The sequence below is a fragment of the Crinia signifera genome, chromosome 1 (genome assembly GCF_055691185.1).
Source record: "Crinia signifera chromosome 1, ASM5569118v1, whole genome shotgun sequence".
NCBI lineage: Eukaryota > Metazoa > Chordata > Amphibia > Anura > Myobatrachidae > Crinia > Crinia signifera.
The window spans coordinates 451,773,805-451,792,826 of record NC_139217.1 but is presented as its reverse complement, the minus strand read 5'-3'; the positions used below and the strand labels follow the sequence as shown (position 1 = coordinate 451,792,826).

Below are 19,022 nucleotides of genomic sequence, written 5' to 3'. Positions count from 1 at the left end.
TTGTGTTTATTGCCAAAAGCAACTCGAAGCCTATTGAATCATTATCAGCATGACCAAAGATTACCATTATAGTCTTCTGACTACAATAGCCATTCATGCCAGAAGAGATGATGGCTCTGCCGCCTATATACCCATCATGTTGTAGCAGTTTTGCCTTGTGCGTGTTAGTCGCCGCTCTGCGGCAGCTGTGGGCTGCCCGGTGCCCATCTCTCCCTGCCAGCAGTGCTGTGTGTCTCCCTGTTAGCAGTGCTGGCTCCTGGGTGTACTAAGCAATCGCAATGTCGGATCACTTCTGCATCCCTGGTTGCCTAGCTACATAATTGCTAGTGCTGCTGCAGCAGGGTACCTGTCTCCACTCCTGAGTAAATCAACTGTCTGCAGTGATTGGAGTGACTCTCTTTTAAAATTGTTTCCGGCCAGTACCTTCCTGCTGGTGATCGCACACTGCATGCTCTCTCATCCTTCGGTTCCAATGAAAAATCCTCTGCCTTGTCTGTTTACTTTGTGAATAGCAGGTCTGCATTCTTCCAGCTTGTGCACATTTGAAAAGCTGACCTGCAATCTCCCAGCTCCTGCACAGATGAATAGCTGGCCTGCAATCTTCCAGTTCCTGCACATCTGAATTGCTGGCCTGAAATATCCCAGCTCCTGCAACACCAGACTAGCTGGCCTGCACTCCCCCAGCTCCTGCAATCCTGAACAGCTGGCCTGCATTCTCCCAGCTCCTGGTACATCTGCAGGTCAGTCCAATTTCCTGATTATTGACTGTGGTCTGCTATTCCTGTGTAGCCCCAGCCAATCTCAGAGATCAGGTAACCCAGGCAGAAGGTGGGATTCCCTGGAGAATACCCCCTGGTGTGTTAGACTTTGCACTTACTGGGTTAATCCAACTAATTGATACCTGTCTTTGGTACGCCAGTACCCACACAGTAGCGTAACAGTGCAAGGCTAGCTTAAAATATCACCTATACATAATAAGGCACACAGTTTATGGGATGATCTAATATATATAAGGATGGAACTCATCAGTTTATTAGGAACTTTATCATTACTAGAAAACCCTCATGCATATAAGTCAGACATCATGAATATTAGTCAGTGTCTTAATGATATCACTGGTTCCTTACAAATTGGTTAAAAAGAATTAAGCCTCCACTGTCTATGTGCAATATTCAGTTGTATGTTCACATTTCCTGCAGGTAGTAAATAACCTTTACTTGACCTTAAGTCTACTGTTCATAAGGGCAAAATCCTCCCAAGATTAAATAATGGGTCACATATCTTTAATATTACATAAGTCTTTGTAAATGTGGCAAACTATTCAGAAATAAATCTTTAAGGTTTAGTGGTCTTCACAAAATGTGTATAACATACTATATTCTTTTTGTACGATAGACTCAGCCTCAGCCCAATGCTGTCAGTGTACGACAGGAAGTGGTTACAAACCCCTAGCGAATGTTTCTCACTTGACGTTTGTAAACATTTTACCTTTGCTAGATTTTTTTTACTGACGCATTCAAGTAACCTCAATGAACCTGCATAGACCCAGAGGTGAAGGGAAGCTAGATCAGCGATTCACCACCGAAAAGTCAGATTGACCTATTATGAACATTACACACTGTCATCAGGATGACACATTTTTATAAATGTCTCTATTTTCTCCACAGATATATAAAAATAAAAGTCAGCAAATAAAGTCATAGTTGGCCACCTTTACTGAATTGTAGCAGTTAATGAGCAGATCGCAAAAATATTCAGATTAAATAACTGTAAAATGTACAAAGAACAACCATCAAGCATAAATGAAATCATCACCAACTGGTAAACGAAGCAAAATGATAAAAAAAAAAAGGTAATAATCAATTCCCAAACTGTGCTCACTCCCTTCTCCAATTGTAAGCACGGTGGCAATGCTATACCCTTGGCTTGCACTACAATCATCAGCCAGTCATTTCTAACAGATGTGAGTGTGAAGAATCATGGGAGACGAGGAAGTGTCAGAGCTAATCATCTCTGGGACCAAGTATGTGGTCCCTAATAGGTTATTAGAGGGGTCGCAAATATCCAGTACTTAAGCTGCTGTGGAACTACACATCCCAGCATGCCTTACCACAATTTAATCTGCCGTAACTGCTTAATTATGGGTGGGCATTCTGGGAAGTGTAGTACCACAGCAGCAAAAGTGCCACACATGACCTAGACCTAGACTAATGCACTTGTGGACTGAAGGTTTTAAATGGCAAAAAAAAGGTTATTGGTCAATTTGGGTATGCGTCATAGGGGTCAACAATAGGGATGCCAATCCCGGGGCATTATTTCAATCCCGGGATTGAAAAATGCTCAATCCCGGGATTCCCGGGATTGGCATCCGCACCAAAAATGCCATTATTTTCAATAAACCCACACCGGCCGACCCTCACATTTACTTACATTAGGGAGCGGGCGGGCGGCCGGGAGTGGGTTTGGAGGTGCACGGTGCCTCCCGGCAGGTGCACCTCCTTAGAAGTCAGCAGGCGGGCGGGCGGAGGCAGGCCGGCGGGTGGGAGGAGAAGAGGCAGGAGGGCGGTGACTGGTGACGTGTGGCCTGTGCAGCGTGACCTCTACGGGAACAGCCGGGCAGCATCTGAGCGAGTGCTCAGAAGCTGCCCGGCATTACACTGCGCATGCGCAGTCTAATCCCGAAATCCCGGGATTGGATACTCCCGGGATTGGAATCCCAGACTTTTTTAGGCCAAATCCCGGGATCCCGCTGATCCCGCTGATCCCGATCCCGGGATTGGCCACACTAGTCAACAATAATTAGGCTGTCCACTTTTGGCCATAGGCTGACACATGAAAAGGGTAGATATGGCTTAGATCGACATGGTGGAAAGGCTGACACAAGCAACAAGCCATCATGGAAAAGGTTGACATAAAAAGGACGACGTGAGTTTTTCACTTTTTTTTTGTGTCTACTTTGACATTGGTCGACATGGACACCGTATAAGTGTACCGCTTCACTCGCCATGCTTCAGGCACGGTGCCCCTCTACGTTTGGCACATATTTTATTTAAAAAACTTTTTCGTGTGTCATCGTTTGACATGTCGACCAATAGTGGTGGACCTATTGAGTGTCGACTGAATTACTGTTGACCACATACCAATTAAATTTGACAGCCTACAATACATAGAAAGGTGCAGAGGTGAATTGGGGTGGAAAGCCAGCCTGGAAAATTTCTGGAAGCAGCCCTCATGGAGGGGGGGGGGGGGGGGGAATGTTGAGGGGTGTGGTCTGTGATTCTAAGGTGGAGAAAACAATCAATTAACACGCATTTCACAAAGCATTCTTTGACTAAAGTGCATGTGATCTCCGTCCATACTGTAGTGTTTTATGATTGATCAGGAAGCTGGGCAGCAAATCAATGCACATCTGTGAGTCGCACCAAACAGCCCCTGTCAGCGCAACAGGAATTGGGTGGTCATGGAGTGTTCTCACGTAGGTGCAGTTCAGTGATGGCGTGAAAATATAATTCATCGCCATAGAATCGCCAGCCGCCGGCTGCGCAATCCCCCGCTATCCAACGGAAGGGGGCACACATGCATGAGACGCTTGAACGCCCTGTTCTGACTAAGCTTTCCGCCACCCTCGGGATGCTCCCCGCCGCCTCCCTGTATCCCCCCTAATCCTGCCCATCTGCCTGAAGTGGAGACAGGCAGGGATTTCCCCACGCATCCCCATCAGATGGAGTGCCTCTCCGCCGGCTCTCCCCAGCGCACGGAATCTGGCGCTCCATCTAAATGTAAAGTTTTAATTTTTCTGAGCATATGTTTCGGAAACATCTTTTACTTCTATCTCACTAAAAACTAAACAACAGCGTACCTCCGAACAAATCCCGACTGTAAAACAGGGCTCCTGCTCCTGAAAGGGGGGTGTGGCCTCAGGGTAGGGAAATTACCCTACCAAATTTCATCAATTTGGGGGTGTGGACAGCACTTCATGAGCAGCTGGGACGCCCCCAAGCTCACCTCCCTGTACTATTTAGATGCCGTGTGCATGAGAACTTGCAGCGCAGGTGCTGATCAAATGCTCCATTCTTCCACCTTCCCACAGGACACTGACATCGCTGAAACAGGGATTGTTGGGAGGTATGGGTAAAGCATACCTTCCAACATTGAGGCTGCATCCATCGGGACACCAGCAGGGCACCTGAAAATCCGATAAGGCAGCAGAAAAGGGCCCAGTTTTTGTCCCTATTGGTGGCATGCCCAGTGCTCTGGTGGCTGCTGGCCATGCCGACAGCACCACGTCTCCTGATAATAGAAGCGAGTCGGATTCCCAACCGTCCCCCACCCCACTGCAGGACACTGCAAAAATCATGACCGTTGGAAAGTTTGAATACAGTATTCTAACAACCACTCAAAGTTCTTGGATGTACACAGTGGAATATTCACTCTTTACTATGTAGCAAAATGTAATTAAAGCAGATTTACAGCAGTTTTCAACGAGACACACGCAAAGTCCCAAACGGAGCAGGTCCAACAGTCTTCAGCTATAAGGAGTTCTGTGTCCAGACCTGGGGTGCAAAGATGGTTGTAGCTTTTCCCCCAAATGCCATATAAAAACAATCATACAACATACAAATTGGTTGTGGGAGAATTTTCCCTCTGTGCCCTGCAGATTTCCGTCTGTAATGTCTTCTGCACCCCCAGCAAAACTCACAAAACACCATCTTAAAAAAATAAAATATATCACAATTTCCAGGCATTTTTCATCATCAGTACAAAATATACATCGCTGTCAATGGAAGCGCTAACGCCAGAATAATAGTTTATGAATTCCTCTTTTGTTACCTGGAACGAGAAGTGCGGAACACAGAATTAGTCTCAAGCACAGTATGAGAGTGAATTTAAGAAGATTAAGGGGTAGATTTACTTCTAAAAATGTGTTGTTGCCCATAGCAACCAGATTTCGCATAATTTCTTTTCTGTGGGGATTTCTTTGGACCTCCAGCTGTTGTTGAACTACACATCCCAGCATGCCCTTCTACAGTTTTGCTATTTGGCCATCCTAAAACTGTTGCAGGGCATGCTGGGATATGCAATTGAACAACAGCTGGAGGGCCAAAGGTTATCCAACCTTGCACTATTGCATCATAGAAAATGATTGTTCTAATGTAATTGGTTGCTAAGGGCAACACCACTTTTCATTTTTAGAAGCTTAAATAAATCTACCCACTAGTCTATATGCCAGTAAATGCCAGTGATGTTTATATCTAGGTAAATAACCTTTTAAATTCATTAATAGGAGCTAAAAAATGATAATCAGAGAACAAGATTAATGACCACGTAATGTAAACTTGTATACACACTTGATTTATTATAAATGCAAAGTTTACTAAGATATAAGTTTTATACTCAAGTTAAAAAGGCAAGTGTCGAATTTTCAGCTATTGCAGGTGTACAAAAAAAAAAGTACAAAAATAAAGTTTGAGCGAGTCATAATAAATGAAAGTGTGTATACTTTTTTTTATGGAACACCCTGTATTTGCCAGTTAGGGGTAGATTCAATTAGCCATCAGTTCCGTACTGTGAAGCACTGCCTCAGTAAAACCGGATTAACTTGCGCAATTGAATTAGGACCAGGCCCGGGCATCGTGCCAACATCGCGCGTTAATAAATGTGATGTTAATGTAAGGACCGTTTCCTATGTTTGTACTATTTTAGTGATGTACTGTAGACTACAAGTCACAGTTTCAAACTGAAATTTCATTAACGTGGATTTCTAATTAAACGTCAGAAAGATGCATCCGCAGGTTTTACCCGGGTTAAACATTTGCGAAATCTAGTTCATGGCTAACTGAATCTGGCCCTTAAAGTCAACTCAACGAAAGACCCAACACCAAACCAATGTTAAAAGGGAAAATTCACCATATTCACTGTGAAAGAAAGATAAAGTGTTAAAGATACCATTTATTACCTTATACCAATATTAATAATAACATTGCATTATGTATAAGCAGCCACAGAGGGATGGGGGGTGCCTCTTGGTTTTGCATCATTCAGCGTGTTTCCTTCAGTCGCAATGCGCAAGTGCCGCAATGGTCTTGAAACGCAATTTGCACAGACTATTAAAGTAAGAATAAAGTAATGATGAATGTTACCTACAGGAACTCCAATCTGCGAATCCTGGCGCTATTCGGGCGATATCGACGTTAGCTGTAAAGCACTAATGAAGTTGTTTTTGCCATAAATCTAATTGCTGCTTTCAGTGCCATAACAGAGTGTCAGCGCCGCCTGTGTCGGTCATTGTCCCTAAGCACACCTAGCAGGGTGGGACTGACACTCTGGGAAGGGTGGGACTCTAGAGCTTTGCCCAGAGCGTCCTAACGATGAAATCGTTTCAAACTGTCTTAATTAGTTTGCTGTACAGATTTGTCAACGCTATGTTAATGTGGAGGTTATAGTTTGCGGCACTCACAAAAATGCTGAATTATATGGAGGTCATCGGGCACTTGGTATTGTAGAACAGTGACAAGGATCCTCTTTGTGGAGATAGGTCATTAGGATTCTTTCTGTACTGTATGATGGCCACTAGGATGCTGTCTGTATTGTATAGAATTCAGTAGGATGTAGTCTATATTTTGTATCCGTGCAGACTTGGTTATTGTCAACATAGTCTTAACCCAGGGGTGGCCAGACTACAGCTGGAGATCTACTCCGAAATTTTCACAATTTCTGCAAACTCTCACCAAGTGGAAAAGGTGGGCACCCAGATAAATGGGCGGTGGTACAACATTAAGGGGGTGTCACCTTGCTACATGGGGTGTAGGAAAGGTTTCACTTATTAGCCCCACTGTTAAACAAATAGGACTTATGCAGGGCAGGTGAGAGGCTGGCCAGCCCAGGTATTTTGCTGGGGGTGTGGCCTAATTACAGGAGGAGTGGCCACACAGCCTTTGAATAAAAACAGAAAGAATAGTACTCTAAGCACCTCCCTGGTCACACTGCACCCCAGCACACAGCAACATGTGCTGGGCTGAGGAGAAGAGCTGCAGCTAATAGGGAAGGATCTGGGCCCTCACTGGAGCCCCTCCATTAAGACCTGGCCAAGGGGTAATTAGTACCCCACTCTTGGGGCCCCTGGACACACAGAAAAAGAAAAAAAAACACTGAAGCAGTCATCTTTGGTGCAGGGTCCCAGTAACGGTCGCACTGAGCCCCCTAGCGAGCCCTGCCCTGTTCCCCAACTGGCAATGCAAGAAAAGGAGACCTGTGACTGGAGAAGGAAATGGAAACCAGTAGTGATTAAATGAAGGTTAGTAAAATCAGGGAGTGGTTATTTGTCATTCGCTTATGTTATAACCCAGTCGACAGAACCCGAAGATATCTGGTGTGATTTAAGATCATACACTTATAGTCGCCAGGCGTTCTTCATCATGGTGATGAAGTAAACATCGGTATCGATCGAAGCGCTGACGCCACAGTAGTAGTTTGTGAATTCCTCTGGGGTGACCTGTTTAGAAAATAAAATATGAAGAAAACCTTTTCTTTTTATACACACACACACACAAAAACACACAAGGAGAGCTGGAGAAAATAAAAACAAGTATTATGTTATTATGAAATGATAAAAATTTAATATATTCCTCCTTTGGTAGAGATGTACTAAGCATTGGAGGGTGATACAGTGGAGTGAGATAATACACCAGCCAATCAGGTCCTGCCATGTTACGGGCTGTTTTTGAAATATGACAGCTAGGCGCTGATTGGCTGGTATCTCTTCAAACATCTACTACACCCAGGCGATCGTCACAAAACTATGGCCGGCACTATCACGCCTCAACCAGCGGAGCCACCACTTTCACAATCCCATCTTGTTGCTTAGCTTTTACTGAATAGAGAAATGCAATTATTATTGACAGAACATACAAAAAGAAAATGGAAAAAATAGCAGGTAACTGTAGCTCATCATTGGTCTACATCCGTCATTGTTTTAATGATGATCTTGTTATTAATTAACCCCTTGAGTGGTGGGTTTTTCTGCAGCGGGACATACCAACCAGGGCAGGTTTTTCCTGCCCCAGAAATACCCACCACAGATGGGGCAGACCACTCCCCCCCTCCCCATCCCTCCTGTCGCTCCACCCCCACCCCTCAGCTCCGGTAATTGTATGCCGGAGTTCCCCAGGGATGTTCGAGCGGCTTGGGGGACTCGGGCGCACAAACTCTAGAGCAGTCCCAAAGTTTCCCGAGCAGGGCCTGCCACCAGCACATGCTCAATGCAGCGAATGGCGGCAGGGGTAGTGGAACTCCGGCGTAGGATTGCCGGAGAAGAGGAGGGGCATCGGAGAACGACAGGAAGGGAGGGGGGAGTGACCACTGGGGGGGAGGGTGCCCCAAGCAGTGATGCACCAGTGGTGCACACCTGCATATTGGTAGTATGCCCAAACATTTTCCGGGACAGCCCGCGGCCGCAGCGCAGCTGAGCCTGGAAAATTTCTGGGCATACCGCTGAAATGGTTAAGGACTATGCAGCTGCAACGGTTGGAATAGTGGGCCTGATTCACACCTGTCCGATCGGCATCGTGTAATCGCAGCCTAGCGAACAGGTAAACGCTCCAAGCAGGCTTCAACACGCCTGTGTTAGCAGTGGAACACCCAGTGTTTGGGCACGCCCATAAACCGCTGGCCATTCCCCTGCTGTCGCCCCCTGCCCACCTCCTTCCCGCCCCTTCTGGTGCCAATGGCCCTGCGACACTCGCCATAGCTCCCGGCATTTGTGCATGAGCATATTCGCACATACACAAACCCCCGGTAAGCTGACTGCAGACACATCTCTATTACTTACATGAAAGAGCTGTTTACAACATAGATAATTACATGTAGCCACTGACCTGTCCGTCTTTATCATAGGGAGAGTCAAAGTTATCTAGAAAACTCCGAAAAACTTGATCTTCTGTCCATTCCCCATTTTGATATTTTGGATGGTGTTTTACATTATATACTCCCCTTAAATCATCAATGGTCACGACGCCATCTCCGGATTTATCCAACTTCCTGAATGCCTGCATGATAATATCTTTCCTCGCATTGGACATAGGCGGCTGGAGACAAAATGATAATTTACCATCAAAAAGTGTTTCCTGGTCATTCAAAACAGTACGGGGGGAGGTGGGGGGGGAGGTGTGCTACAATGCAACTAATCACATTAACTGCATACATAGCATGTAACAAGCTATAGACTGTTCCAAACAAGGGGGTGGGGGGGGGGGGTGTAATAAGGTTATGTGAATAAGACTCATAGTCAACTTGCTGATTAAAATGATTTGCAGCATGCCTATATTCTGTGTATGTCTGGAATATAGGCATGCTGCATATCATTTTAAGTAGCTAGGTCTGCTTGAGTGTCCTATTCACATAGCTATGCAAATAAGATGCATTTTCTGGAAAAATAGACGCCCAACATTTGCGGAGTTGCATAGGAACTGCCAACTCGCTCACGCCATGTCTTTTGCAGTGCATGGGGTAATGACGTTAGCTGTATGAGGACACATCTGTAGCTCTGAAATCTGGACTCCAGCCTAAATTGGGTGACTTGGGATGTTTCCTAACCTGTTACCTGTTGGCAGAGTAGTTGGGACAAGTAACAAATGGCAATGAGACTACAAATAGAGGACAGTTACAAGTGGAAACATCGGTTTTCCCATCACAGAGACTCACCCGTAACTTAACCAGGAATTCATCAAAGTCTACCGTCCCGCTACCATCTCTGTCGAACACTGTGAAAAGTTCCTGAGCTTCGTTTTTGTCAACATACACACCGTAGTCGTTCAGTCCTTTTACAAATTCCTTGAAATCAAGGCTCCTGTTGTTATCGTCATCCATAATTTTAAATACTCTGCGGAAACAGAGTATTTAAGTATCAGCGGAACACAATACAGTGATCAATTTACATATATCCTCTCACCAAATGAAATACACTGAAAATTCACCATCCACTATATGAAATATTTACTTTTTCATTTTATTCCTCAAAGCATTGTCACATGGTACAGAATCATCTACTGTATCTGATGAGCGCTGAGTGATGTCCCCCCAGCGCTCGGTGTTCTCAGCTCACCTCGCCAAGCCTTTGATCCCTGCAGAGCCTCTGGAGAGACACTGGAGGCGGAGCTTCTCTAGAGGATCTGTGCAATTGGCCAGGTTCTTCTTCGCCTCCATGGCCATTTGGTGGTCATGTCTTGAGGTGCCCGACATCTACAGAACACAAATGGGATCATAAATGATGTAAACAATAGCAGTAAATCAGACAAAGCACGCTAGTCTGCAACAGCAGCAACAAACGGATGGACACAATAAGGTGCTGCCCAACACATGTAATCAGGTGCTTAAGAAAATTAAAGGGAATTAAGCTGGGTACACATATATACAATCCCTGTTTCTTGCGACCGTCGGACCGCCTACAAACAACAGCCGATCACGCGTGTACACACCTGTACAATTTTACTTGCGACGTCCGATGTACTCCCATCCAAACAGTCGCAAGAAAAAGATTGTACCACCGTACACACTCGATTTGGGCTATGACACGTCATATGTGAGCAAAATTATCATAATGGGCTGGGTTAGGGCATAATTATAGCAAACCGCTATATACGCGAAATTAGTCAGCTGGCAGGGTGAGTAAAATTTAGATGCAAACCCGTCTATATAGAACTTAAGGCAGCCGGCAGGGTGACTAAACTTCTATATAGATGGGTTATGCGTCTATATTTTAGTCACCCTTTTACCCATTAAAAAAACAAAACGGCGTGGGGTCCCCCAGAAGACTCTTTTTGTGGGGCACTCTTGAAATCAGTGGCGTAAGTTCATACCAGGTGCCCGGAGGCGACAAAGATTGCAGTGCCCCCCCCCCCCCCCCCAGCATCTATTAACCGCTAACATGGGGACAGTAAGCAGTAGCTGAGACTAGGATCTCTGTCACCCACCAGCACCCAACCTCCCCCCGGTCCCCGTCAGCCTGTCTGCATGTGTGCAACTGCGTACACAATATACATAAAATCACACATATATAGTCCCACATATGCATACATACACCTATGCATACATTCAGTCATATATACATAGTCAAACACCAGTATGCATACATATACAGTCACACTCCTATTCACAGACAGTCACACCTATGCACATATACAGTCACACTCCTATTCACAGACAGTCACACCCATGCACATATACAGTCACACTCCTATTCACAGCCAGTCACACCCATGCACATATACAGTCACACACCTATTCACAGCCAGTCACACCCATGCACATATACAGTCACACTCCTATTCACAGCCAGTCACACCCATGCACATATACAGTCACACTCCTATTCACAGACAGTCACACCCATGCACATATACAGTCACACTCCTATTCACAGCCAGTCACACCCATGCACATATACAGTCACACACCTATTCACAGCCAGTCACACCCATGCACATATACAGTCACACACCTATTCACAGCCAGTCACCCCCACGCACATATACAGTCACACACCTATTCACAGCCAGTCACACCCACGCACATATACAGTCACACACCTATTCACAGCCAGTCACACCCACGCACATATACAGTCACACACCTATTCACAGCCAGTCACACCCACGCACATATACAGTCACACACCTATTCACAGCCAGTCACACCCACGCACATATACAGTCACACACCTATTCACAGCCAGTCACACCCACGCACATATACAGTCACACTCCTATTCACAGACAGTCACACCCACGCACATATACAGTCACACTCCTATTCACAGACAGTCACACCCACGCACATATACAGTCACACTCCTATTCACAGACAGTCACACCCACGCACATATACAGTCACACACCTATTCACAGCCAGTCACACCCACGCACATATACAGTCACACACCTATTCACAGCCAGTCACACCCACGCACATATACAGTCACACACCTATTCACAGCCAGTCACACCCACGCACATATACAGTCACACACCTATTCACAGCCAGTCACACCCACGCACATATACAGTCACACTCCTATTCACAGCCAGTCACACCCACGCACATATACAGTCACACACCTATTCACAGCCAGTCACACCCACGCACATATACAGTCACACACCTATTCACAGCCAGTCACACCCACGCACATATACAGTCACACACCTATTCACAGCCAGTCACACCCACGCACATATACAGTCACACTCCTATTCACAGCCAGTCACACCCACGCACATATACAGTCACACACCTATTCACAGCCAGTCACACCCACGCACATATACAGTCACACTCCTATTCACAGCCAGTCACACCCACGCACATATACAGTCACACACCTATTCACAGCCAGTCACACCCACGCACATATACAGTCACACACCTATTCACAGCCAGTCACACCAATGCACATATACAGTCACACTCCTATTCACAGCCAGTCACACCCACGCACATATACAGTCACACACCTATTCACAGCCAGTCACACCCACGCACATATACAGTCACACTCCTATTCACAGCCAGTCACACCCACGCACATATACAGTCACACACCTATTCACAGCCAGTCACACCCACGCACATATACAGTCACACACCTATTCACAGCCAGTCACACCCATGCTCATATACAGTCACACACCTATTCACAGCCAGTCACACCCATGCACATATACAGTCACACACCTATTCACAGCCAGTCACACCCATGCACATATACAGTCACACTCCTATTCACAGACAGTCACACCCATGCACATATACAGTCACACACCTATTCACAGACAGTCACACCCATGCACATATACAGTCACACACCTATTCACAGCCAGTCACACCCATGCACATATACAGTCACACACCTATTCACAGCCAGTCACACCCATGCACATATACAGTCACACACCTATTCACAGCCAGTCACCCCCATGCACATATACAGTCACACACCTATTCACAGCCAGTCACACCCATGCACATATACAGTCACACTCCTATTCACAGCCAGTCACACCCATGCACATATACAGTCACACACCTATTCACAGCCAGTCACACCCATGCACATATACAGTCACACTCCTATTCACAGCCAGTCACACCCATGCACATATACAGTCACACACCTATTCACAGCCAGTCACACCCATGCTCATATACAGTCACACACCTATTCACAGCCAGTCACACACCTATTCACAGCCAGTCACACCCATGCACATATACAGTCACACACCTATTCACAGCCAGTCACACCCATGCACATATACAGTCACACACCTATTCACAGCCAGTCACACCCATGCACATATACAGTCACACACCTATTCACAGCCAGTCACACCCATGCACATATACAGTCACACACCTATTCACAGACAGTCACACCAATGCACATATACAGTCATACACCTATTCACAGCCAGTCACACCCATGCACATATACAGTCACACACCTATTCACAGCCAGTCACACCCATGCACATATACAGTCACACACCTATTCACAGCCAGTCACACCCATGCACATATACAGTCACACTCCTATTCACAGACAGTCACACCCATGCACATATACAGTTACACACCTATTCACAGCCAGTCACACCCATGCACATATACAGTCACACACCTATTCACAGCCAGTCACACCCATGCACATATACAGTCACACACCTATTCACAGCCAGTCACACCAATGCACATATACAGTTACACACCTATTCACAGCCAGTCACACCAATGCACATATACAGTCACACACCTATTCACAGCCAGTCACACCCATGCACATATACAGTCACACACCTATTCACAGCCAGTCACACCCATGCACATATACAGTCACACACCTATTCACAGACAGTCACACCAATGCACATATACAGTCACACACCTATTCACAGCCAGTCACACCCATGCACATATACAGTCACACACCTATTCACAGCCAGTCACACCCATGCACATATACAGTCACACACCTATTCACAGCCAGTCACACCCATGCACATATACAGTCACACACCTATTCACAGACAGTCACACCAATGCACATATACAGTCACACTCCTATTCACAGACAGTCACACCCATGCACATATACAGTCACACACCTATTCACAGCCAGTCACACCAATGCACATATACAGTCACACACCTATTCACAGCCAGTCACACCAATGCACATATACAGTCACACACCTATTCACAGCCAGTCACACCCATGCACATATACAGTTACACACCTATTCACAGCCAGTCACACCCATGCACATATACAGTCACACACCTATTCACAGCCAGTCACACCAATGCACATATACAGTCACACACCTATTCACAGCCAGTCACACCAATGCACATATATAATACAATAGTTACACAGATAAATAGATACATAGAGTGCACCTTGTCACACTCACCATTCATCCTGAGGGCCTGCCGTTTGGCCCCGCCCCCTTTTCGGACTGTCCAGCTCCTCCAGAGCCTCAGCCTGCTGACTGGTTTATTAAACCCTGTGGAAAGGCTGGTGAGGGGTGTCAGGGGCTGAGAATACTAGCCCCATCTTCATCTGGCTGCCGGGTGCACGGACAGCACTACAGGGAAGAAACTGAAAGTAAATGATATTGTGTTTACTTTCAGTTTCATGCCTGCAGTGAGTGCACACAGGACCCGGCTGCCGCAGCAGCAGTGACTGTAAGTGCTGCTGACTTTGATCTGGCTGGGCTCCCACAGTTTTGCCCCCCTAATTTTTGCACTTGCTCCTTCTCTCCTGCTGTGACTGCTCTGCGTTGCCGCTCACTGCAGAAGCAGAAGGACAGGAGATGCCTGGTTCTGGCTCCTCTGTGCCCCCCCTAGTGGCTAACGCCCGGCGGCCAATGTCTCCATTGCCTCCGGCAGTTACGCCACTGCTTGAAATATGTATGATATGATTTAAGATAAAACTGAATTTTTATTAATTACTTTTTTTTTTAAGAAAGATAGGACGATAAATGTTGCATTTAACCAAATATTTCTAGCCAGTCTTGCAGTGAGCTTTTAAATAAATACGCTGTGCACTGGAGATTTGGTTCTGGATTTTATGGTACTTATGTAGTATTAGGGCGCCCACTAAGCAATTTGCTTAGTGGGCTATTCTGCGTAAGGAAATTGCATCGCATTGCATGTCCCGTTTTAGTGCCATACGATGTGTGTGATGCGATCTTCCTAAGTAATTTATTCACTGCTCTCTCGCCCCGGGCTTATCGCATCGCATGCCATTGCACCTGACGCAAAATCGCATGCGATTGCATGCGATTTTATAGGGTGCAATGCCATTAACTTTACTACACTGCAATGACATCCAATGTGATTTTAATGCAGCCCCTCCCCCCCACTATCCATGCCACCCCGAAGCGTGGCAAGCGCAGTGAGCCCCGAGTCCTCCCGACCTTTTCATACCTCCACTATCCACGTCGACGTGGAGTTGATATTATATAGTGTGGCGAGCGAAGCGAGGCGAGCCCCGCGAGGGGACGCGGATTACTTTACAAGTTTTCCGCGTCCGCTCGCTGCGCTCACCACACTATATAAAATCAACTCCACCCCGACGTGGATAGTGGTGGTATGAAAAGGTCGGGAGGACGCGTTCCACTGTGCTCGCCACACTTCGGGGTGGCGTGGATAGTGGTGGGGTTTTAGGAACACATTCACACCAGCCATACCATACATCTGACACAGTAATGAGGATATGTGTTAATGATAAACTGTAAATTTACTTAATAATTATCTCTTATATATTTGGCTACATCTGTCAATCATCTGCGACTGTAACGCTGGGCGGGGTCACACACCACCCAGCCTGCAAGATCGTAGCCAAATATATAACAGAAGAAGAGAACCAGGGGTTAAAGTGGGCCGGAACGGGGCGGAAGTTCTTATTGAAGCTGGAACTCAGTTCCGCCTCCTTCCACCCATCATGTCTGGCCACAATTGCAGTTCCCCAAAAGCAGGCAGGCTGGCTTAGGCTGCATTAAGCACTGCAGCCAGCTTTTACGTCTTGCGCACGGGCACCTTAATGTCTGGCCTGCGCAGCCTCAGGAGTCAGGACACTCAGCTCAGCCTAACAAGCGTCCTGCCGCCGCCAAAGCCACCTGCCACGATAACAACACCCCCCCCCCCCACCGCAGTGTAGTGGTAAATGCGTTAATTACCTCCAGGCTTCGGCTGTCAGCAAGGGGGTTTCAAGCAGCAGTGGACCGGAGCTTTGCGCTATGCCATCCCCCTGCCGAGTGAGACAACCCCGAGGGTGTGACTTCTCTCACCCTCAGGATTGTCTCACTCGGCAGGGGGATGGAATAGCGTGGAGCTTGAATCCCCCTTGCTGACAGCCGGAGCCTGGAGGCATTTAAAGCATTTGATGCAGGGTGCACTAGATCTTAAGAATACAACTTAACAGGCAGCGTGCGCCGGCGGCTGCCCTGCCCGCCGCCTGCCTCTTGCCCTGCTCACCCGCCCCAAACGTCACGGACCGGACGGTGAGGCCGGGCGGCTAATTCACTGCTCTCTGTTGCTGCTGCTGCTCGGGCCGGCTTCCGGGCAGCGCAGCGCAGCATAACTCCTCTTACAGTCACCCACCTGACCATGCTACCCTCCCCCCTGGCTACAACAGCGTTATCAGCCATCCCAAGCGCTGGCTGTAGCCTGGAGGAGAAAGTGTTCTGCTGCTGCCCGTGCTGCCCTGGACCTGCTGCAATCATTGATCCTTATCTACAAGGTGAAGGTGGATTTTTTTTTATATAGCTAATTAATGATGTTATAAACTTGGGGTTTGGGGGATTGGTGGGGCCGGGGGAGGGGCGGGGATGCTGTATTTATTTACAGCATCTTATATAGCGCAGCAGATTCCGTTACAGCGTCTTATATAGCGCAGCAGATTCCGTTAGTGTCTTATATAGAGCAGCAGATTCCGTTACAGTGTCTTATATAGCGCAGCAGATTCCGTTACAGCGTCTTATATAGCGCAGCAGATTCCGTTACAGCGTCTTATATAGCGCAGCAGATTCCGTTACAGCGTCTTATATAGCGCAGCAGATTCCGTTACAGCGTCTTATATAGCGCAGCAGATTCCGTTACAGCGTCTTATATAGCGCAGCAGATTCCGTTACAGTGTCTTATATAGCGCAGCAGATTCCGTTACAGTGTCTTATATAGCGCAGCAGATTCCGTTACAGTGTCTTATATAGCGCAGCAGATTCCGTCAGTGTCTTATATAGCGCAGCAGATTCCGTTACAGCGTCTTATATAGCGTAGCAGATTCCGTTAGTGTCTTATATAGCGCAGCAGATTCCGTTACACTGTCTTATATAGCGCAGCAGATTCTGTTAGTGTCTTATATAGCGCAGCAGATTCAGTTACAGCGTCTTATATAGCGCAGCAGATTACGTTACAGTGTCTTATATAGCGCAGCAGATTCCGTTACAGTGTCTTATATAGCGCAGCAGATTCCGTTACAGTGTCTTATATAGCGCAGCAGATTCCGTTACAGTGTCTTATATAGTGCACCAAATTCCGTCAGTGTCTTATATAGCGCAGCAGATTACGTTACAGTGTCTTATATAGCGCAGCAGATTCCGTTACAGTGTCTTATATAGTGCAGCAGATTCCGTTACAGTGTCTTATATAGCGCAGCAGATTCCGTTACAGTGTCTTATATAGCGCAGCAGATTCCGTTACAGTGTCTTATATAGCGCAGCAGATTCCGTTACAGTGTCTTATATAGCGCAGCAGATTCCGTTACAGTGTCTTATACAGCGCAGCAGATTCCGTTACAGCGTCTTATATAGCGCAGCAGATTCCGTTACAGTTACTTATATAGCGCAGCAGATTCCGTTACAGTGTCTTATATAGCGCAGCAGATTCCGTTACAGTGTCTTATATAGCGCAGCAGATTCCGTTCGTGTCATTTTAATGGGGCGCAGCCCCCTACGACGGTGTGAAGAGCGCCCGTAGGGCGCGATGAATCACCTAGTTAATCAATAAAGCACAATAATTAACGACATTTATAAACAGTAATCAAGAGAAGTAACAACAATAATCACAATTCAAGAAGAAAAAACATTAAAATTCAGTCACTATGAATGCAGTGAAATTGCCTTGGGCAGGAGTGTCAGAACATGCACAATACGGGCAAAGGGATTCGCAGCACCCAGACTCTTCCTCCACATGAACTCTTGGAGGTAGGACTCCAAATGTTGCCGGGACGTTCCTCGATGCCGCTTGTTTCTCCATTTGCATGACCCCCACAGCCGCTCTATATTTTGAGTGTGAACCCCTGACTCGGGGTCAATAAAGTTATAGCGATGGTTCACTTTTGCATGCTCGTAACCTGACTGCTGTATCTGTTCTGTATTATATGCTCTCCAGCAATCTGAGTAGATTATAGATCCAGGAGCAACTACAGCAGGCAGGTTATGGCATCTCTCTTTTGAACAGCAGTGAGAAAGCCGGCACCTGTCTCCCTGCAGATCCCTCCGAAAACCCATTGCTGAGGCAGCATCCTCCCCATATGATTCTTCCTCTTCACAAAAAGGCTTTCATCTACCTCGACCACCATGCCAGGACCGCCAATTTGCCTATGGGGCTGGGACAGTAAATCCATAGCACATGCCTCCCTCATCAAGCTGTTGTACTGCACGGTGGTTTTGATGGACATGTGCAGTTCCCGCTCACAATACACCACACTGGTCATCTCCTCTGCCCATGAGTATATAAACCTCACAAGGGGGACGAAGGGTAACCGGCACCCCGGGAACCAGTTCGTCGCTCTCAAACTTACATTTTTACGGCAGGCATGCTCTCCTTCAGGGATAGCCGCATCGGATGGCCGTTTATACAATTTTGTGTGACCGGCAGCAACTGGTGTCCCTGAAAAAACACCACAGCCTCCTCCTCCGTACTAGGCAAGGTGAACATGGTGAGTTGTTCACCTTCCATCACTG

At 46.7% G+C, this 19,022-nt stretch overlaps 1 protein-coding gene across 2 annotated transcripts in view; it reads right to left on the bottom strand.

Annotated features, from left to right (window-relative positions):
• Nucleotides 1-1,692: 1,692 nt before the first annotated feature.
• The window catches only part of CAPSL (calcyphosine like), a 36,604-nt gene continuing 19,274 nt past the window's right edge, over nt 1,693-19,022 (bottom strand). Inside the window, exons 2-6 of one of the 2 annotated variants that reach the window (XM_083154890.1) lie at nt 10,100-10,236; nt 9,700-9,877; nt 8,874-9,083; nt 7,389-7,492; nt 1,693-4,830 (exon numbers count right to left, since the gene is read on the bottom strand). In XM_083154890.1, coding sequence (XP_083011016.1) covers nt 7,391-7,492; nt 8,874-9,083; nt 9,700-9,877; nt 10,100-10,236 — 627 coding nt within the window. In that variant the 3' untranslated portion in view covers nt 1,693-4,830; nt 7,389-7,390. The remainder of the gene's footprint in view (nt 4,831-7,388; nt 7,493-8,873; nt 9,084-9,699; nt 9,878-10,099; nt 10,237-19,022) is intronic. The other variant, XM_083154896.1, reaches the window with a different exon arrangement.